At 36.5% G+C, this 24,027-nt stretch overlaps 1 protein-coding gene across 1 annotated transcript in view; it reads left to right on the top strand.

The window, feature by feature from the left end:
• The window catches only part of CFAP47 (cilia and flagella associated protein 47), a 503,621-nt gene that overhangs the window by 431,763 nt on the left and 47,831 nt on the right, over positions 1-24,027 (top strand). The window contains exons 58-60 of the mRNA XM_040635242.1: positions 9,533-9,692; positions 11,150-11,244; positions 15,029-15,181. Of these exons, the coding sequence (XP_040491176.1) occupies positions 9,533-9,692; positions 11,150-11,244; positions 15,029-15,181 (408 nt within the window). The remainder of the gene's footprint in view (positions 1-9,532; positions 9,693-11,149; positions 11,245-15,028; positions 15,182-24,027) is intronic.

Below are 24,027 nucleotides of genomic sequence, written 5' to 3'. Positions count from 1 at the left end.
TCATAATAGCCTAAATCTGCAAACAACCTAGTTGCCCTTCAGTGGGTGAATGAGTAAATAAATTGGTCCATCCATTGCACGAAATACAGCAATAGAAAGGAATGAAGCATTGATAAGCACAACTTGACCAAATGTCCAGGGACTTAATGCTGAGTGAAAAGGCCAGTTTCAAAAATTTGCTTATGATATGATTCCATTTATTTAACATTCTCGATGTGACAAATTTACAGAAATGGAGAATAGGTTAGTGGTTGTGAGGATTCAGGGACGGAGTAAGGAGTGGAGTAGGGGTGTCTATAAAAGGTCAACCAGAGGGATCCTTGTGGTGATAAAACTTTTCTATATCTTCACTATATCAATATAAATATTCTGGGGGTTTCTTCCCCCTTTTTAAAAAAGATTTATTTATTTATTTTAGAAAGAGAGAGCTCGAGTGAGCATGCATTGGGGAGGGGCAGTGGGAGAGGGAGAGAATCTCAAGCAGACTCCCCAATGAACCCAACATGGGGCTCAATCCCATGGCCCTGAGATCATGGCCTGAGCTGAAATCGAGAGTTGGATCCTTAACCAGCTGAGACACTCAGGTATCCCTAAATATTCTGGGTTTTATATTGTTTTATAGCTTTACAGGATGTTACCATGGGAAACAACTGGGTAAAGGGCACATGGGATCTCTCTTTCATTTCTTAAAACTGCATCTTTATAATTATTTCAAATATTTTTGTATTGTATGTGGGTGATATCGTATTATAGGAGAATAATCTAAAAATAAAGATATACACTGGTATCTGCAGTATCTGTTGCTTAAAAGATATACTATGTGTCATTTATGTTTATATGATTGCTAATAATCAGAGCTAAATAAGCAGAGTTCTGGCATTAGCATTTATTAAGGAGACATTGATTTTTTTTTCCTTATAAGAGATCATTGCTATGTTTCATGTTGATTTTAGTTAACATATATCATGTAACTTGACAATCAATAATAAAAAAGTTATTTGCAAAAAAAATATTTTTTTGAAACTATTGCTATTTATGAATTAGAGAGCACCTTTAAGAGTTCAGTGTTTAGGAGCACCTGGTGGCTCAGTCAGTTAAGCATCCAACTTTGATTTTGGCCCAGGTCATGATCTCAGGGTCATGGGATTAATCTCGGCATTTGGGGATTGAGCCCTGCCTCTGCGTTCAGGGTGGCGTCTGCTAGAGATTCTCTCTCCCTTTCCATCTGCCCCCTTCCTGTTCTCTCTCTCAATCTTTCTCTCTGTAAAAATAAAATAAAATCCTTAAAAAAAAAAAAAAAGAGCTCAGTGTTTGGTGACATTTACCATGCATGCTGCTGCCTAACATAAAGTATGCCCTGGTCTCCAGATAATTGTCATGAATGTTTATTAAATTATGTCCACAGCTGAGCATGATTTCACATTTTAATAAAATTTCTCTTCCTATTATGTCAGATGACCAATTTTCCACACAAATAAGCACAGGTTCCAATCACATGGATTTGTAATTATGATTTATAGCATAAGGCAGGTGGATTTCGTAGCTAGTCAGTGAAGCTACTGATTTTATTGTAGAACACAAAGCTACAGCTTTTCTTGTGCAAAGATGTCTGGATGCCTGCCTTTTAGAAAAGTCTCTATAACCTGAAATGTAGACCCACTTGTACCACTAGAATATTTCTACGCAGAGAGCAGAAATTGAACTTACTACAATAGTTTATATAATGTCTGGGCTTATAAAATGGAAGCCAAGGCACAGTTCCCCCCCCCTTTTTTTTGCCATTTTATGCAGTTTTCTTAGTTGCAGAAATATGGGTGAATATTCTAACAGAGAGAAGACTAGTATCTGCTTAAGCATTATAGGCCTTTAAGACAGGTAGAATGGTTGATAGATATATAGATGAGTAGGTGGAGAAAAAGGGAAGTAGAGAAATAAGTAAATTTTAAATGATGAACTTTTGGTGGGACGTGATTTTCCTTTAGTAAAATCTGCTTATAGTAAAATTTCCTACAGTGAATTGAAACGCAGTAACTACTACTGACATCCAGCATTTCCTCTTCTCACATCTGATATTCTTCCTGTTACATTGAAAATATAGAGTCAAATCAGAGTCTAATTGTCTGGTTCTTCCATTATACCAACCAGCCTAATTTTATTTTTATCCCTGTGTCTTGCATTCCCTCCCATTACATCAGAAAAGTTCTCTATGCTCTTGTGTCCATCCCTTTACTTGTTTGCTGAATCCCACAGCTACTCAACTACATGGAACTCTGCAGGAGTTTTCCCTTTTTGTCTTCTCTATAATAATGCTTACTGTATTATTCCTATCAACATACACATGCTATAATAATAGCTCCTGATGTTAAAAAGATATGTCTCTTTTTACCCCTTACCCTTGCCAGCTACAATCCCATTTGTCTGATCACTCTTTATTGCAAAACATGGTGAAAGGTTGCCTATACTTAACTATCCTCACTTCTTATACCATTATCTTTTGTACCTAAACAAATCTGGCTGTATGCCCCATTCGTCTACAGATACTCTTTTTAAGTTCATCATTAACCTAACACTGCCAGATCTTATCATCTATATGCAGTCCTCGTCTTGCCCAGCTCGTGAGCTTTACTCGACACAGCTGATCTCTCAGTGTTTTGGAAACAGTGGGCTTCCAGGACTTAATTCTCCCTTGATTCTCCTTCTCTCTAGTAAGTGCTCCTTATTCTCTTTTGCATGTTTCTCCCCTGTTCCTGTCCCCATGACTTCCTGGAGGCCCAAAGCTCAGTCTCCTCTTCATTTCTAGCCACACTCATTCCTGATGAAGTCTCCTCATTCAGCCACACATGAGATTCTAAGAACTTCTAAGTTGATAGCCCCAGCTTCAACTGCTCCTTAAATCCAGGACATATAGCCACTTGCTATCTCCATAGTCCCTGCCATGGATGTCTACAAAGCTTCTCAAACTTCCTTTGGTGCTCTGTGCAAATGACACCTTATCAGAGAGGCCTTCCTGGACCACCCTATATTAACATCCACGTGACTCTAACCCTTTATTGTTTTAGTTACACCACACATACAAATACATTTTATTTATTGTTTGACTCCTAACCTCACCCCCTAACACATTCTGGAATACATGACTCAGGAAAGCAGGGTATACATTTTTTTTTCACTGTTTTATCCCCAGTGCTTATTATAGTGCATGGCACGTAGCATTTTCTGATTGAATAAGTGAAAGTATAAAACAGTGTAGAATCAGTGTATACTGTACAAAATGGGATTATGTGGATATAACTGGGTACCTTTGCAGTAGCAAAACCTTGATATGCACATTATATTAGCTTTTTCATAAGAGGAAAATCTCACTTAGAAATTTAAATCATGGGGCGCCTGGGTGGCACAGCGGTTAAGCGTCTGCCTTCGGCTCAGGGCGTGATCCCAGCGTTATGGGATCGAGCCCCACATCAGGCTCCTCTGCTGGGAGCCTGTTTCTTCCTCTCCCACTCCCCTTGCTTGTGTTCCCTCTCTCGCTGGCTGGCTCTATCCCGTCAAATAAATAAATAAATCTTTAAAAAAAAAAAAAGGAAATTTAAATCACTTTCTCAGTGCTAGCAAATAATAGAACAAAAATTTAAACTTCTAAAGTTCTATTCCTGTAAGTAAAGAGAGATCTTACATGCACATATGTACATGTATGCATGCATGCGCACATGCGTGCGTGTGCGCGCGCACACACACTACTTAGTATGGTGCAGGGGCAAAGAGGACATGGTAATTGATCAATAAAGTTTATTAGTTACAGTACTAGACATTATTTTATCTTAGAATTTTCTGTGGGTGATTTTAATTGAAATTTAGCTACTTTCCAAGAAAATAATCAATACCCTGAAATTAATTTTTTGAATCTTACTTATCTTTTCTATTTATGAGGGAAAATGTTATCATAGAATATTATGGAATATTATGGAAGGAACATTAAGATTTTCTATTCTAAACACTCAGGTAAAGCTCAAAACTCTTCTCTCACCACTGTTGGGGCTTATGCAGCGTGTATTTGATGGCCTTTAATCACAGAAAACTCTCTCCTTCACTGTGCATCTGGTCAGGAGGCTCTGAGAGTGGATTTTTCACTCATTTTGAGCCAGCAATGAAGTGTTTACATTAAAACCAATATTTTTTTAAGTGTTACTTTGTTTTTACTTTTGCTAATGAATTCTTAGACTTAAAAAGCAAACACAAAACTTCAACTTACAGGTGCTTAGTTCATAGTGTAAAACTTACCTTAAGCAATCTACTTTTTTGTGTTGAATAACTCCAAAATCTTCTTTTAAAAGTATATGTCCCAAACTGAACGATTTTTCCTAAGAAGCATGGATTTGTATCTTTTCCCCAATTACCTGTTTTAGTAAATATGACCTTCCATTTAGTGCTTACTTTCTCTATACTAGTCCCTTTGATGGTATCTTCTTTGGATAATTTCTTTGTTAAATCTCAAGCATTAGCTAGCTCTTCAAAAGATAGAGTAAAGCAGCAACAGTCTGTAATCCTCAACAAAGAAAACACAATCCCTGAAATAACCTTTTTGCTAGTCATTAATGCCCCCATTCAGTTGACGAGATACAAACAGGAAGGGAAGAATCATCCCTTGCTTTTCCAGGATCATAGCAGCCAAATAGCAATCAGAGTCAAGTTTCTTTATCTGCCCTGTGTTTTTTTTTTTTTAAAGGATTTTTTTTTAAGATTTTATTTATTTATTTCAAGGAGAGAGACAGAGATAGCAAGAAAGTGCACAGCTGGGAGAAGCAGGCTCCCTACTGAGCAAGGAGCCTGATACGGGGCTCGATCCCAGGACCCTGGGATCATGACCTGAGCCAAAGGCAAATGCGTAACTGACTGAGCCACCCAGGTGCCACTGCCCTATGTTTTGAGAGTCTGGAATTAGAATTTCTTTAAGCAAATTCAATGGCATCCCATAGTTCAGCCTCTAAGATGAGAAAAGATAATTTCATGGATTAGTATGCTAGGGCTGCAATTACTAAATGCTAGACTGGGTATTAAAACTGGCTTCAACAAAATAAATTTATTTTCTCACAGTTCTGCAAGCTAGAAATCCAAGATCAAGGAATTGGGGGTTTGGTTTCTTCCGAGGTGTCTCTCCTTGGCTTGTAGATGGTTGCCTTCTCATTGTGTCCTCACATGGTCTTTCCTTTGGGGTATGCACATTCCTGGTGTATGTCTGTATATCTGAATTTCCTCTTTTTATAAGGACACCGGTCATATTGGACTAGGGCCCACCCTAACAGTCTTATTTTAACTTAACTGCCTCTGCAAAGGCCCTAACTCCAAATATAGTCACATTCTGAGATACAGGAAATCAGGGCTTCATCATATCAACGGCGGCCAGGGAGCAGTGACACACATAATTCAGCCCATAGCATCTCCGCAGGAACCAATGAAAGGACCGTTCTCCAAACTACCACATTAACAATTCTATACCATTTTTTTACTCATAATTTAAAGATCTAAATCAGTTTTTGAAAATATAAAGTATCCAAGTAGAAAGGGAATAGATTTCATGTTTGAAAATGGTTGCTGACAAGTCATGTTCATCGTGTACTCTTATTTAAAATTAAAATATAAAACTTGTACTCTTATTTAAAATAAACCATGATAACCAAAATAATAGCATGACTTAGGGTGGTAATATGTTTCTTAGTATCTCTTTGATTACCTGACATGGGCCATTCCTACTGCCATGCTAAATATTAGAAATTTTGCTGTGGGAAGCAGTAATGTCATACCACTAAAGTGATTAAAAATGAATCTCCCAGGATGAAATACTTTCATTACTAAAATGAGGATTATGTTCATTTTACTCTCTTGAGAAGATTTTCTTCTAAGAAGGCAGGAAACCTCATAGCCATTAAAGCATTGTACAATTTCTGTATTTCAAATGGGAGATCCATTCATAAATATTTCTAACACATTTAATCAAAAGAGCAATCAAAAGAGCAGTTTTAAAATATACTGAATAAAATTTGAATGCTAAATGCAGCAGGGCCATAGGAGATTTCAAAGGCAAAACAATAATATCACACTTTGTAATGTTTCTCAGATACTAAGCATGAAGTATTATCAGGGTTTTGAAACTTCTATAAATAATGTATACCTCTCATAAAAGATATAAGTCCATAAAATTAATTATGTAAAATAAAATGTGCATATTTCCCCTCCTCCCAGATGCTTATTAGGGTTTTGAACTTCAAGAATGATAACTATAATAGAAAAAAAGTAAATATAGGTGTGGTTAGTTTGTGTGGTTACTATATGGAAATGGGATAAAACAGAAAGAGATAAGCTCAGAAAATGTTTTGAGTTTAGAATATGTTTATCAACCTAATGAGTATAATAATCATCATAGTAGCTGGATTTCCTTGTCAGAAGATAGAAAAAAATGGATATGGTTTCTCTCAGCTTCCTGCTAAATCCATTCAAAGATGCTGAAATAAGCCTTTAGCAAGACTGAGAACGAAAACTGGCAGAAAAGCTATTCCAAGAACCTAGAAGCACCTAATACAATGCCCAGCTGAGAAATATAAAATAAAGGCCATGTGCTTGCTCTTGGATAGATCGTGAATAGGCAAAAATGTCAGTTATCCCAAAAGTATAAATGTAGGGTGATTCTGTTAAATGTACTATTTGCCACTCCATCCATTTCCTGGAGCTAACTAACTGTTCATTCCAAGTATAGAAAAATTCTCTTTAAAAAATGAGCTGGAGGAAGAGGGAGGCAGTTAGTCCCACTAGAAAATAAAGCATCCATAATTACAACAACATGGCATGTACAAATGAAGCGAAAGAAAGACTGAAGAAATCTAGGAAATTCAGGAAAAGAGTAAAATATGTATGGACATGCCATGAAAGCAGCATTTCAAGTCAATGAATTTTTAAATAAGTGCTTTTGTATAATTAGTCCCATGTAGAAAATCAGTAACGTTAGATATATTCTTCATTTCATATGTATGGATAAATCACAAATGGATCAAGTAACTATAAAAACGAAAGCATATAGGTATTAGAAGAAAACATGGGTAGATTTTTTTATGAGGTAGAAGTGAGGACAGCTTTCCTGTCTCTACTCAAAGTGTTGCACAGGATAATGGGAAAACCACAGAAAATAAAACTCATTTTTAAGACACAAAATGAACTTGATAAATTCTCAAAGTTCTTTTCGATGTTAAATTTAAGTGATTTCATGGAAGTGAATAGTACCACAGTGATTCTTACTATTCAAACATATAAGAAAAGTGAAGGAGACTTATGATCACTTCAGCAGGGAACTCTTTCTACTTACAGACCAGTAAAACGTTACAGCCACAAATGGGCTACTGGATTTTTAACTAAATGGGTGTATTTATCATAGCATTGTCTTTCCATACTTTGAATCCAAACATTATAAGGAAGCACGGTGTTGGCAATGAATTGCCTTTTTGTATCCCTGTCTTGGCTCCTTACACCATCTAAGTGTCTAGGTTTTATTTTTCGTCATACTAAAATTTATTTTTAGTGATAACAGAATTTTGTAAGGTTAAATGATCATTTCTAAACTTGATTTGCTTGGGGATGCATGGATGGTTTATTCGACTCAGCTCTTGCTCTTTTTATTCTTATTCCAACCCTTTATCCTATCCTCTTGCTGCTTTTATCCATTTGAATGCAACATTAAACATCTAGAGTTCATGAAGACAAAGTTGAAGATGGCAGACATTGTTTATTTTTATTTTTTATTTTATTTTATTTTATTTTTTTTTTTTCTATTAATAATGATTTTTTATTATATTATGTTAGTCACCATACAGTACATCCCCGGTTTTCGATGTAAGGCTCAATGATTCATTAGTTGTGTATAACACCCAGTGCACCATGCAATACGTGCCCTCCTTACTACCCATCACCGGTCTATCCCATTCCCCCACCCGCAGACATTGTTTAGATATCTTGGTAAGCAACACAGTCTTTCACTGGGACCTTGGCAAGTTTTTTAGCCAAATTGTCTCACTTTTTCCACCTCTAAAATGAGAAATGTAGTAGCGTGTAACTTGCAGTGATTTTCCGAGAATGAAGTGAGGTATTGTGTGAAAAATACTTAGCACAGAGCCTGACATATAGCAAGTATTCAATAAATATTAAGTAGTAATCATATTAATTATTAACTATTATTAACTATGCAATGAGACAGAACATTTTCATTTCATGAAGGAGTAAAATTTAAAAGTTTATAAGAATTTTGAGTTGGGATGTTTTTGCAAAGGGGCCATTTTCTAATTCCTTTCTTGATGTTCTTAATAGTTCAGTACAGTGTTCTTAGCTGAGACAAAATGGCTTTGAAAATCATTGATTTTATAACAAAGAATTTAAATAACCAGAATACAGTCAACAATCTCTTCTTATAAAGAAATAGTGTTACTCTTCAAAATAAAGGAAGACAGCCATCCATCGGAAATCCTCACTGCTTTAAATAGCCAGAAGCTCGCCATACTTCCCACCTCTCAATACTTGTCCAATAGGTAGGACGCATTGTTTTTCAAAGTGTGGCTGCATGACCATCTGCTTCTGGAATGCATAAGGAGCTACTTAAACATGCAGCTTTGGGGCCCCAGCCCAGACCGGAATAAGTCAGAATCTATAGGTGGAGCTTAGCAGGCTCCTGTCTTAACAAGTTTTGCAGGTAATTCTTAGGTAAAGGTTGAGAAATTTGAATTTTATTAGAACACAAGAAAATGCTGTCAGTTTTTCTGTCTTCTGGTTTTTACAACCTGGAGTTGATCCCCCTTTCTTTCACAAATAAGCTTTGGCTTCCCTCACGGACCAATTAAATAAATGAACAGTTTACTGGTAACAATTTTGGTACTCCAAGCAGAAACCTGGAGCTGTTATGGTCTAGAAAAAAAAATACACAAAGTAATAAAAGGGTCAAAAATTGCTGTACTTTGGCTTTTGCAAAATGTAGTAAGACTTGGGTGGGGGGCACCTGGGTGGCTCAGTTGTTTAAGCATCTGCCTTCCAGCTTGACCTAGGGCTCCCTGCTTAGCGGGGAGTTTGCTTTTCCCTCTCCCTCTGCCCCTCCCCCCATCTCATGTGCGCACTTACGCGCTCTCTCTCTCTCTCAAATAAATAAATAAAATCTTTTTAAAAATGTAGTAAGACTTGGAAAGACTCATGGGTTTTATGGTTCTTTTATCACTCTGGGAAACCCAAGCCATCACTTTCAACATTTCCTCATCCCTTCCAGCCTCCTCAGGAGAAGCTTCTTGCCTCAGGATAAAATGTGTTTTTTAATAGGGCCGATGGCATTTGAGGAAAATTAGTGAATACAGTGAAGTGCACTTATAATTTAGCATAAAGCATTTTCTTGCTCAGGAGTGATTTTGAAAAACTGATAGTAAGGAAAGGAACTAAGAGATTATTTTTGGCTGTTAAAATTATATTCTGGAAATGGTTACCACATTAAAAATTATTTCTGTGTTTTTTACAGGAATCACATTGCCTCCTAAAGGGAATATAGATATCCCGGTGTTATTTATGCCCAACATTATGAAATTACACAGAACAATGGTCATTGTTGAAATGATGAGGGCAAATAGAGAAAGTTGGCCTATTGACAATTTTGATGAATTGAGCACAGAGATGAAAAGGTAACTTTTAAATAAGGACACTGAATGAAAATGATTTTATTTTGACTGGTGCTGACACGATCACTTTCTTTTCTATGTTATGCAATGTAAAAGTTCATGATTTTATATTCTCTGAAGTATTGAGATTTATATGTTCAGAAGAGGAAAATACATTTGTTATATGGGTGTATATCATTTGACATTCAGAGGGATTTGAGGTTCAGAGTGATGAACAAGTCAACCTTAAGTATCATGTCAGTGAATCAGAATCACAGACAGGCAAAGGGACTCTTTTGACTGGGAAAATAGTTACTGCTGAGACAACAAATAATAAATCTCTAGAGAACAACCTGAAGCAGCTTGTCTTGGCAGAGTATAGGACTGGTGATGCTGGCATTCACCAAGCGATGGCCCTGTGCCAGGTGGGTATGACACCCTGAGGAAATGTCGCCATGGCTACTGCCATTTCCTGTGTCCTTACTAGGATGCAGATCGCTTGTGCCCTCTTTGCTTCACTGAAATTCAAGCAAACTCCAATAATGGTACAAAATGTATATGTCTTCTCTGCCTTTATAGTTTTGTTAAATAATGATCTAGAAGCCTTAATTAAAAAGAAATTCTTACTTTGTCCTACGTGTGGATATTTCTTCTCCACATTTAAAACAATTCTTTTCTGTGAGCCCATTAGTGTCCATTCTGCCTTGATGTTCACCATTCCGACAGTCAAGACTGCCTATGTATTTGTGGGTCCCAATGTAAAATGAAAATGAGGGGGCCCTCCTTCCAAACTGGTTGAAAATTTCAAGACCGTTACAGTGGTGTATTAAACAGGCATGGAACAATTCTAGGTGTGCGGTCCTTGTGCTGTTTGTTGCACAAGTCACGTGCTCATGAAGCTGGTCCTGCTGCTGTGTCTTAGGTTTCATTTTTAACAAGAAAAGTCCGTTTTCAACAATGACCAGAACCATTTTGTACTATTGCTGTTGTCTTGATGGTGTATGATGGACTTAGAATATTTTGACTAATGCCCTCTTTCTTTTAACCGATAACCCCCAAAAGTAAAGTCTTTGTCACTTTCTGAAGTCCTGTACTTAATGGTTTTTTTTTGTGTGTTTTGCCTGTCCAATTTAGAATATAACCCGTAGGAACTGTATAACATCTGATTAATCATGTTTTAGTCTCATCAATAAATACCAATACCAACTTTAAAAAGCAGGGAAAAGTTCTTCGTTTTTAACTTACATCTCACAATCATTGTGTTACATTTTTCGTTGTGATAATTTCCTAGGGTTTGCTTTGAAATGTTTCTGCAAAACATTTGCAGAAAATGTTTTGTATGTCATAGTTTCTCTCTACCGAAGTTTAAATTCATGAGCTTTGCTAAAATACCATTAAGTTAATAACAAATATTCTCTTCTATGCTAAAATTGAAAGTGTTCCTGTTTTTGTTCACTCTTCCTAATTTAATTTCTCATTAGAGCTATGGGAATAGAAAGTGGAGAAATCCAAGCAATATACTGGGTATACCCTATACTTGGACTTCCACAGGCACTACACACTAAATTCCCTCAAGGTACGTATATTTTAGAGTCAGAGAACACCAAGATTCTGAGTGATTTCAGAGGCTCCTTTAATCCCATTTTTTCTTGTACAAGCAAGAGAACTAAGGTCCAGAGAAAGTAAGTCGTGAAGTGAACAGTCCTACTGGTAGGAGCGCCAGGACTGAATCTGGTCTCCTAATCGTAAGTCCAATGATCTTTCCACCAAACCACACCATTTCCTGTTGTTCTTCCTGTTGGTGAAACCTCGAAATCAGCTAAGATAGAAATAACGTAACTTCAGGCCCCTTTATCCCACATTCTGTGAGGCCCTTGGAGCCCTGCTCTAGGCCTATAAGATTCCCAGGTACTTTGGTTCTTGGGTCACACTCACTTGCCAGATTCCAGCTTCTGTGTAAGTCTCATCCAAGAACTATCCTATGGGGACACTGATCCCTCTATTCTCTGTTGTCCCAGACACTAAACTTGCATGATGTCCTCCAAAAACCAGTCAGAATGTACTGAAGTTCTCAAGGAGGTTTACCTCACTACCATACACACAACATAAAATCCCTACTCTTAAAATGCCTTTCTTTTTCTCACCGACCCCTCTTTTTGTTTCCCCTACTCCAAACTTCTCTCAAGTTTCTGTGTGTTCTCTTTCCTCAATACTCTTCTCACTTCTGCATTCCTTGATTTTCCCAATTTCTTCCCAGAGTAAGCCTAAGAAATGCAATTCCTCTTGGATATTCATAAAGCAACCTCTTACCAGGCCTTACGCATGGTTCTTCATAACTAAGGAACGCTGAATTGCTCAGCCCTGTAAAGAGATCTCTCTTTTGGAGCCCCTCTCTTGAGCAACACGGATGACCTGAAAGAAGTCTTGAAATTTTGAATTTTTCTTCTCCTTCCAGTACCAATTTTTGGTAGTGAAACAGAGTTAGTCCTGTACTGGCATATATTATGTCACCACACTTCAAAAGAAGAGAAAATAATAAGTTTTGCTTGTGGATAACAGCATTTCCCCAGATACACTGAAGGCCAAGGTTACATATTGCCTTAAGTCGTTTAATTTTAAAATCCACATATCTAGCAGTACCTTTGACAGTAAATGTCATTTGTTTTACTTGAAGTATTTTTGCTCTTAAGTTAAAAAATTATCAACACATAAATGTTTCAAATATACTAAATTATCTTCTGGAATGCTTCACAAACATGCCAAAATGTTTCTTTAATTTCCTTGTGGAAGATAATTGTTTGTATACTTTCCATAGTGCTGAACGGTCCAAAATTTATAATACAGTCATCTGATCAAAGAGATGTAATAACCCCTAGACATTCCTCTGTTGAAATACTAACAGCAACATTGCTCCTGTTGACTGCAGACACAGTTTTGTTTTTCCCAAAGGTTTAAAGCAGATTTTTTTTCAGTCTGAAGCAAAGCCTATGAAAACATAAAAGCATAAATTTCTTGCACCATTTTCTTCAAAGAAAGTTCAACATGCTGCAGAAACATAAAAGGCATTTTCCATCAAGTCACTTCTCTTGGTAATTACTCGATTTTTAAATGAAGTGTGAGTTCTATAAATACCCTGTGTTGCTTTAGCACAAGCCAGTAGTACCATCAGTGCTCTGAAACAGATTGTGTACTAGTTATTAAATCATTGTAGCAGAAGTCTAAAGCCTACTCTAGTAATTATTTTCGTCTACAAATGCCCTTGAGAAAACAATGAGTACAATTATATAAATACACGTTGCTTATTTTCCGTACAGTCCGTCCTTTGTTCTTATGAACACAGCAGAGAGAACCTATTGCTTTCCCTGCTCGGCTGCATCACCATCGATGCTTACTGTTTCCCTTCTGCTTTTCTGTGTCTGTCACTCAGGTCATTCTTAAACCCGGGGTACTTGTTGTTCTGTGAGCCACCTTTTCTTTGTGTGTATGCCTATCTGCTCCTATTCGTTGGGGCAGATAATTGGAAAAGGACTCTACTACTGTCACAGTGTGAAGACAATGGAACGTGAATCCATTGTGATTGAGTAATCCGTACATTGCCAGGGCACTGATTTCCAAAGGACTTAGAGGACAAGACTAGTGCCATGATATTAATTGTAACTTTGATCACACTAATTTCCGATTTAATGCTTTAAGATTGAAGCTAATTAAAACCAGAGAAGCCTGTATGTTTTCCTCAATCATTTCAACCTTCTTAATTTACATCTTGTGTTTCTCTATTTATTCTAAGTTCAATATCAACCTGTAAGTTTTAGAATTAAAAATAAATTTATGTTAGATATTTATAAACATGGCGTATATTGTGAAAAAACATAAATCTGAGGACATTATCCAGTTGTGCAGTTTAGATGAATGTATTATTATTGATGCTACAACAGTATAGTGTAATACACTTTAAAAGCTTTTTTATATTATGATTCCCTTTTATCCCCTATAGTAAATTTATGTTTTACATGCATCTGATTGATAAAAATATAGCATCTAACATATATATAATCTTTTTTAAAGATTTATTTATTTATTTATTTATTTATTTATTTATTTATTTATTGGAGGTGAGGAGAAGCAGAGGGAGGAAAGAGAGAATATCAAGTAGACTCCCTACTAAGTGTGGAGCCCGACATGGGTCTCAGTCTCACAACCCAGAGATCATGACCTGAGCCAAAATCAAGAGTCAGACGCTTAACCAACTGAGCCAGCCAGGTTCTCCAAGCATCTAACGTATTTTTGAGAAATAATATATTTATTTATATGCATTCTAGTATACGTGCTCCATGATATTATAGAGCTAATGCCAAAGGAATGCATTAATACTCCTTTGTATAATTAATAGTTGTATATAGAAACACTATTTTGGTTTCTCACAAGATCACTGACAACTTCTCCTGTACTTGATGTAAGAAAACATTGAAATTTAATATATATATATAAAAATATATAAGGATTCAGGGGCGCCTGGGTGGCTCAGTCGGTTGAGCATCCAATTCTTAGTTTCAGCTCAGGGCATGATCTCATGGGTCATGGGATCGAGCCCTGCGTCAGGCTCCCGGGCTCTCCGCTCAGCTGGGGGTCTGCTTGAAGATTCTCTCCCTCTGACCCTCACCCCACTTGTGCTCTCTGTCTCTTTTTCTCTCTCCGTCTCAAATAAATAAGTCTTTAAAAATATATATAAAGTTTTAATGCTTTATATTAAATTAATATTATAATCACATTTTAACATTAATTTTAAATAATCCATTACAATTTTCTTTTTAACTGTTAGTGTATTTTGTGAATTTAAAAGCAGTTCACAGAAGAAAATCAAAATATTTTACTGACATAATTTAAATATGAATTTTAAGGTGCATGTGAATAAAGAACAGGAAATATTTTTGAAGTGTTATTATAAAATAAATGTTACAGAACTTATTTTTTAAAATTATTTGAAGGCATTTGCTGTAGTATTACTATGTAAGTAGAGTTTGGTATTTGCTACAATGAATATACAGATAGCTGAAAAAATCACGTGTTCCTGACTACCAGTTGAATTATTGATGAGACTAGGTGAGTTCCTAAATCAAATTTTACTTCCTAATATAATGTTCTGTAATCTAGTGTATATCTTCCAGGTTAATCTCTGTCATGCTATTTTTATATACTATTTAATATTCTTATTTGCTTCCAAAATGTCAATGTATATAGATATTACATGAGTGTGTGTGTGTGTTAATGCCAGATGCAATAAGTCAAAGTATGTGAAAAGATATTTTTCATGACATAATTCATTTTCTTCCATCTCAACTGGAAATATTTCTCTCCTGTAGTTGTCATAAAATGTCAGTCCAGGAAACGCGTAGAACAGCAGGTGGAAGTCACGCTGACTGGTGCTTTTTTGGGAGAAAATCCTATCTTAAATGCGACAGATTTTGTAGTGATTCCAAAAAAACATTCACATGATTCTTACAAAGATGTTAATGGTAAGAGAATCACAGTCATGGATATAAAAAATGATAATAAATAAAAAGTCAATTTCCTTAAATTGCAGGTTGCTGATTCTTCAGTTACATGAAAATCCACACCCAATTTGTTTCCGTTACAATATGCCCTTAAAATAGTGCTCAGCAAGTGTTCAGTGATGTTTGTTCTCTTCACATAGTGGTTATTTCCAAAAGGAAAATAATTATAGTTGTTAATGGATTTATAAGAATAGATTATTAATTCTGTCATCAGTGACAAGAGAAAAAGCTGTAATAACTAATTTCCATGTCCCTTCACTTTTAATCTCTTCCTTTATCTCTCTTTCTGATTTAAGGAATATGATTGAAACCATGTCTTGCAGCTTTAAATTCAGAAACACAACCTTGAATAAAATGTTCCTTATTTAAAGAAATCAAAAAATTGACATAAATTAGATGCCATCCCCAAATAAATTTTGTATAATAATCCCTCTGGCATTTTAAGTCTTAAAGAAAACTTCAACAAGTTAATATGAAGATCTGGCAAAATCAAATCCCAGTGATGCAAGGTTTATTTTTCAGCTGTCTTCCAGATGAACTGAGGTAGAATGCTTATATTTCACATTGAAAGGGAAATTTCCTATGGTAGTATTTTATTAAAATCAAGGGGGAGAATCAATGTTTATGTATTATTTAGAAAACAAATTGACAACAAAATTAAGTACGAAATTCCTGCAGAAGCAAAATATCTTCCCTAGTTTTCTCATTCATATCTGTAGTTTTTTACTTTGATCTTAGTATTGTTATCTTTTGTCTGATTTCATTAATTCAGTGATAAAAGAATATAAATGAGATATAACTGAAGAGAGACCAAATATATGAGTATAGAAAAGGTATATAAGAGTAAAATAGTTTTTAATTTTTTATAATATTGACTATTTCTATTAAATAAGAAATGCTCGTTTTAAACAATTCCAGAAATTTCTGAAGTGATATGCATAGCCACCCTCAACTCAAGTCAGTCCTACGTAGGTGGTTGTTACAACTTAATAAATTTGATATATACCGTCTTATGCTTCCAGCCATACCTGAGGGGTGGAAACATGCTAGGAATTTAACCAGCTATTTTAACCAAGACCAAATAACAATGACAAACAAGACAGGCTTATTTCTTATTTCTTTTCTTTTCTTTTTTTTTTTAAGATTTTATTTATTAGAGAGAGAGCGCGCGTGCGCTCGGCCCATGAGTGGGGGAGGGGCAGGCTCCCCGCTGAGCAGGGAGCCAAGGCGAGGCTCATTCCAGGACCCTGAGATCATTACCTGAGCCAAAGGCAGATGCTTAACCAACTGAGCCACCCAGGCGTCCTTCATTTCTCTTTCACATGAAAGCCTGGACTTGTAGGCGGTCCAGGGAGTGTGGTGCCTGTGTCCCTTGAGATCATCCAGGGACCCAGGTTCCTTTTCTCTTGTTGCTCCCCCAACCCCTGTGTTGTCTTCATCTGCATGTCAGTTGTGCAGTCCCATCTGCAGTGGAGAGCAAGTGGGTTCCCTTTAAAGCCAGGACCTGAAGATGCACGCATCATTTCTACTTGCATCTCATTGGTCAGAACTCAGTTATATGGACACATCTAGCTGCAGTTGAGGCTGGGAAATGTAATCTCTTTATCCCAGGCCTAGATAAAATTTGGGGACTTTCTATTACTAAAAAAGAAGAAAGGAAAAAATAAATATTGGGAAGACAATGAGCAGTCTCTGCCGTATTTTATTTACTGTGAACTGATAAAATCTATCTATGGTCAATCCATCCAAAAGTACTTGATAAAAACTTATTACACATTAAGTATTTTTCTGAACCTGGAAACTCATACCCCCCATATCTCTCCTACCATGAAACTTATGTCCCCACTGTTTAGGGTAGAGTTTCAGTCATTTTCTGGGCAGCATGTCAAATCCCCCACTGTTTATCTTCATTTGTTGAAACTGTAATATGTAAAGCTGAAGGGTTTTTTTTTGCTTGCTTTTCTCTGCATGCCTGCTTTTGTCTCTTCTCCGGCCCACTTTCTCTGCCTACTCATCAACTTATACAAATGGCTCAGTCATGATCAATCAACCCTCTTTCACTTTTCCGGACACCCCTTGGTGTCTTCCAAAATAGATCATTCAAACTAGGATTTTGTTATTGCAACCAAGCATTCTGACAGTAAATACAGAAGAGGATCTGGAAATAATATTTCTTAAATGAATTACAAGAATGTCAGAACAATCTCCCCCACATGCTCTCCTTATATGATTTGGAAGGTAATATTTTAAAAACTGGAGATGGAATTACGAAATGAATACCTACGTTAGATGTACCCAATATACTTAATAAAATCTTTGGAATTACAAAAAAAATAGTTCACACTAATTATTGTCTTTTCATTGACTAGCTAGATGTTGATAATATGAACTGTGTGAGTTAAGGAAATATTAAGTTGCACAGTGAGACATTTAATTTTTGATTATGTTAATTTATTAGTTATTTCTTTTTTCTCTTTGATTGAATTTTAGTTTTGTAATTGCAGAAATGCCAACTTAATCATAGACTGCTTAAATTTATAAAAAATGAAAACTTACATAAGGAGGGGAATTTTCTATTGCAAGTCTGTTCAATTACTCTTTATTTTAAAGAATCTCTGTTCATAATGAAATCAGACTGATGGAAACCATTTCCATTTATCTCAGAAATGTTATTATAAGTTTAATACAGGTTTTGCTTTAATGAATCATGTATTAGCATTAGAGAAGTGTAGGAATTATAGTTTTTAAGTAAATGAAACCCTGCCGACTTTCTTTTCTTCAACCAATAGATAATACTAAAGGGAATTCTGATTGTTTATGCAGATCACAGATAAAAATATCAGTGTAGGGGCGCCTGGGTAGCGCAGTTGTTAAGTATCTGCCTTCGGCTCAGGGCGTGATCCTGGCGTTCTGGGATCGAGTCCCACATCGGGCTCCTCCGCTGGGAGCCTGCTTCTTCCTCCCCCACTCCCCCTGCTGTGTTCTCTCTCTCGCTGGCTGTCTCTCTGTCACATAAATAAATAAAATCTTAAAAAAAAAAAATCAGTGTAGATTAACCTCAGAGTTCAAATGTGTTAACACAACTGTCAATTTCCAGTGATAAATAAATGTAAGCACTTTTTATTGAAATGGAACGTATTTTAATAAGCAGCCAACTTATAGTAAGTGTACCCCAGTAAATGTCCAGTACCTTTCTGAAGCAAGGTAGTTGTTTTGTGTGTCATCCTGCTGTGCTTAAGTGAGTTTTAATAACTGAGTGTTCAAACCTTGATTTCTATTTGAAATCTATCCTGTTGAAGGCAAAACGTTGATATTTCTGTGACATTGTAACGGAAGGCAAAAAATTGCTCATATGCAGAAACCATTTTAATATGTTCTTGCTACATTAAATTACTTATACCTTTGTTAGGTTGCAAGCTAAAGAAATTATAATTCTGATAATAGAAATTGATTAAATGTTATTACTGGAAAAAAGCCCACTTCCTTCTATATAAGCAGGGTCTTTAAGGAATCTGCCAATTTCGGGAGGTTTGAAAGGCATGTTAAGAAAATAGCTCTTGAAAATACACCTTTTGATATGGCTCGTATTTCACTGCTTCATTACTTTTCATGATGAAAAATAATACTTAATGCTGAAAATAACAATTTGGAAGGATTGCAGGCTTATCTCTTCCAATGAGTCCCTCTAAAATAGCTTTTTCTGTGCTCGATACTACCAGGCTCAAGAAGTTTATCTATTTTCTGGCTAAAGACATTTTAATTTGTGATTCCTTTCCGTACCCGTATTCGAAAGATATAACCAACTTGCCTGCACTCTGTAAGTGTACCTGCTTGCCTGTCCCTTCTCACCTGTTTCTGTAAGGACAGGTCTGACCACAAAGTCTGAATACTATTTTAGTCTTCAGTATATGCAAAGGCAAGTGTTCAAAAGAATCATGTTGGTCACGCCAGTTTTTCCTTCCTGTGGTCCCTTAAATCCATTATGGTGGAAATTAAAGTCTCTTAAATCCATTATGGTGGAAATTAAAAAACTGTCTTGGACTATGATGGGGTGTTAGTTATGATCACTCATTAAACCCTTATATTCCCTCATCCAGGTTTATAACCAAAGAAGTAGATTAGAAATAAGGCAGATGGAGATCAAAAGGTTACCTCTATTCATTATAAAGGTGAACTGAAAAGTGACTTGGCACTATGGACTCGTTGGGGCTTATTAATACCTTCCACCAAAATGAAGTGCCTTCATCCCACACTAGCCAGTTGTAGACTCCTGTCAGGAGCAAACAACCTACACATGAAGAGGGAGAAAGTACACATTCTGGATTCAAGACATTAAGAAAGAAAAAGGTCTGCTCATCTGCTCACATTCCATTCCTTCACCCATATTCACTGATCAGATATGTTGCTACCCACCCCCCACCCATGGCAAGCCATGATGGGGGAGGCAGATTGATGCTGAGATTTTTTTTTCCTCCTATACTTTTCCTCTCTTGTGAGTGAATAGACCCTTCTATGTAAACACAGTAAGTAGGAGATCAGAATCCCCAACACTCCCTTCCCATCAGTCTCCTTTTATCTTCATCACCTTTCCCTAAGAGTCCAAAAATCCTTACCAAGCTTCATTAAATGAAAATGCTAGGACCTCTCTGGTCTCCTTCCACCCTGATTCCTCACACACACTATTGACTTAACCAGGATTGATCACCTTCATATTTTTTTCATTCAACAACAATCTTGAGAGCATCTTTGCAGCCAGATACTTTGCTGAGCCCCAGAGATGTCAAAATTAATAAGACACAACGACTGTTGTCAAGGAATTGAAAGAACATCTGTCCAATGTGTCGGATTTATGCACCTGCAGTATTTAAATCAATTGGTATTGCCCTACTGGAGTAATATTATATGTGGATATTTAGACTGTATTTTGCAATGTCACTTCTATAAGATTACAAATTATTCTCTGTGGGCATAATCTCCCCCATAATTGTATTTATTCTTCGTACATAATTCTTGGTCTATGCATTCTTCATGCCTCCCTGGAAATTAGTCCAGGGACTACCTCTATGAGACTTTTTCTCTGGGAATGGTTATATTGTTTAACTGCATATCAGATTCATGCCTCTTCCTTTTATTTTCCAAATGTTCTATAACTTGAGGCCATTGTTCTTTGATTAATCTGTTATCTTTTCTGTGTGTCCGATTTGCTAATTTATGTGTCACATTGGTCTCTTTTCCGTCATCTTGCTGTATGTTGTTTGCAAGTCATATGTAAATTCTCCTGCCCTGTTTGGTCTCTAATCACAAACAGCTCCTGAAAAACCTGTCATTGGTCCTTCCATGATCCTATCTTGGCCTCCAGATTTGATCCTTTCCTCCGCTTTTGTTCATTTTACTTTCTTTGTTCAAATCACTCTGTTAAGGCTTCTGTCCTAACTGTTCTAATGAGACTGCCCTTGGCAAGATGGTCACCCTTAACCAGTGCGCCTAATCCTATGGTCAGATTTGTGTCCTGAGCTCACTCAGCCTGTCAGCAGCATTTACCATTTGACCCAGTTGAAGGACTTCCTGATCTTAGTTTTCATGACTAGTCTTATTATTTATTTTCTCATTGGTTGTCTGTCCTCCATTTCTTTTGTTGGCTCCTCTTCTTCTGACCAGGATCTAAAAGTTTTAGGGGCGCCTGGGTGGCACATGGGCGCCTGGGTGGCACAGCGGTTGAGCGTCTGCCTTCGGCTCAGGGCGTGATCCCGGCGTTCTGGGATCGAGCCCCACATCAGGCTCCTCCGCTATGAGCCTGCTTCTTCCTCTCCCACTCCCCCTGCTTGTGTTCTCTCTCTCGCTGGCTGTCTCTACCTCTGTCAAATAAATAAATAAAATCTTAAAAAAAAAAAAATTAAAAAAAAATAAAAGTTTTAGTGACCAAGGGCTCTGCCCTGAGGGCCACCAAACTTCATCGTGCCGGTTATGTCCTGCAGATGTCCAGAGGCTACTGCTAATGGTATCTTCTCAGCAGTTGTGCCACATGACCGGCCTCATATCCTAGATTGTGAAGTATAAAGCCAGACATCTAAGGTTCTTCCATTTCATCTCTTTAGGGCCTTGAGAAAATCACTTCACCTCTCTATAAACTTAGTTTCTTCAACTGTAACATGGAGAAAATAATAGTATCTACTTCATAGGCTATTTCTGAGGATTAAATATGTAAATGACTGGAATCCTTAGAAAGCATATGGTTCTCAGTATGTATTCCGTAAGTGTTAGTCCTTACCATTATTGTCATTCAAAGGTCTAGCTGGGTATTTTGTGACAGTGATGTATTAGAGTGCCCATCTTCAGTCACTGACAAATGATGTTTTATAATGGAAACATGGTACTCTCAATGTCATTCAGTGGGTTTTCTCATTAATACACAGAAGAATATTCTACGAAAAAGAAAGTACAAAAATATGGTGCCAAAATATTGGATAGAGACTGAAATTGGAACTTAATCTAATTGCTAAAAGTTCCGATCAAATATATATGTTGCAAGAAGTCCCTTTATCTTTTCTTTTTGTTATCTTGTTTCAAATAAAATGTGTAAGAAGAGCATCAGATGTGAGGCCACTTTCTTCCTTTAATTTTTCAGTTTGTAGTTTACTGTACTTGTAGTCATAGCAGAGGAACATGCAGTTATTTTAAATTAATCAAAATGTCTGGTCTGTTAAATGACCTTATGAAAGTGAAGTAAAAACATGTCAATGAAATGCCCCTTCAGTAAGATTTGCAACTTTATTTTTTTTAATTTTTTTAAGGTTTGCAACTTTATTAAAAAAATAGCAAGAGCGGTTCATTCTTCTTTACCTGTTCAAAGAAAATAGCTTTAGTGAATTTACCGAGCCTTCTCTGTTTTCTTTGAGTACTTTGCTGTCTTCATCTGTATCAAATTTGTCTCCAGCACTCCATTCATTCCTTAGGTGATTATGGTGGTCTAACAAATGTGCATGCCTCTTAGTGAAGAGAAAACTGCAGAAATTTAGGGAAAGAATATGAATAACAATGTTCAGTATTCTTGGATAGTCATCTCTCCATAATTGAGAACTTTTTGTTGGGTTTGCTTTGACATGTATTTCTTACAGATTAAAATGTATATGGTATAATAGTATATAATTTCAAAGTATATTTTGTAAATTAATTTGTTATAACTCAATACTTTCTGATTATTTATCGTATTTAGTCAAGTGTCCTCTTTTAAAAAAAAATGACCGATGTTCTCCCACGTTGAATACAATTCAGTCATTGTCCTGTGAAAATTCACCTTAGTAATGAACCACTGGCCAGCGTAGCTCCCACTGCATGATTTATTGGCACTATGATACAGGCATTAGGTTGGATGATAATTACGCAGGGACACTCTCTGAATGGGAGACATGCCCCTTCTGTTCACTATAATGACTCTGCTGCCATACCCAAGTGATTATCACCTGTCTTCCTTTGTGACAGAATAGATAGATATGGATATAGATAAATATAGACATCATACTCTGAAATTCTGAGACCGGTTTGATTAGATATTTTGTATATACGTAAAGGGTATGAATACAGGACAGAAGTGGTAAACCTGTGATTCTAGTTGCCAGTCATGAGTGCTCACATACCTCCCACTTTATACACAGGGCATTATTCGATCTTCATCTCCATCTTCCTCTCACCCTTGTGCAAGCCACCACCTGGCCTGAACTGTGGAAACTTCCTTCAGTTCTCTTCGAAGCCCATTTTGCTCAATTTGCCATTAAAAGAGCACATTACTGACATACTTAAAACATTCAGTGGCCTCCTGTTATTCCTAGAAGTCCCAATTCCTCACCACACCCTGTATAGTCTTGCCTACTTTGCCAGCTTCATCTTTTGACAAACTCTTGCCTCTTCCTCTGCTTCATCCACATAAGTTCTTTCTCAAATGGGCTAAGGTGGTTTCCCCCCTTGGAAGACTCCCCCATGCTGCTCTGATGATGCCTACGAGGCATTTTTTTAATTTCTACATCTGGGCAACCTTTATCACCTTTCAATTTTGGTGTATTGGTTTCCTCCTCAGGACCTTCGCAGCCAGGTTCCCAGGACAGATGCACTCATGCCTCTTTTATTTCTCCATAATAACAGTTATCACAGTAATTAACAACTAGTGATGTTATTAGTAGTTTATTACCAGTTCTTGCCTCTCAGTCATCAGCTCCATGAGGACAAAAACCATAATTGTCATTTCAAAGAAAGTTTTTTACATACCAGTAAAACACAATTGAAGTCAAATATATCTTTATCCTATTAGTTTCATGCATTGAAGTGCCTTTTTAAGGGTTTGCTGAAAAACGATAGGATTTTCCCTCAATGTTGAAAAATTTGTTAGAGTAGTCCCAAGGACTGTTGACTTGTAACTTTGAAATTGTAATGTATATTATGGGAAACTACATTTATTTACTTTTTTTTTTTTTAGGAAGGTGCAGGTATTCTCTTAGAGTTATAAGCTATGTTTGTCATGAGAGATTAATTTTATCCGACAATCACATAATTAATTTATACTGTCCTCACTGACTCAGCTCTTATCCACCCAGTCCACACAAAAATACTGCATAGTTTCTCTCCAAATTAGAAGCATAACAAAAACCATGTTTCTCACTTGGTAATATGACTTTTCAAATAAAATGCGGAGACTCTAACAGATTACTTTTAAGATACAATACAGAATGTCAGTTTATTGTGATTTGGTCCAGGCTTCTTCTTTCCCTCTCCTTTATGGGCTCAGATCAATACATTCCAGTTACAGACAAGGGGGA

This window comes from Ursus maritimus (genome assembly GCF_017311325.1).
Source record: "Ursus maritimus isolate PB19 chromosome X unlocalized genomic scaffold, ASM1731132v1 scaffold_X1, whole genome shotgun sequence".
Lineage (NCBI taxonomy): Eukaryota > Metazoa > Chordata > Mammalia > Carnivora > Ursidae > Ursus > Ursus maritimus.
Note: the sequence above shows the minus strand (reverse complement) of the source record. Positions and strands in the feature narration are given on the sequence as shown.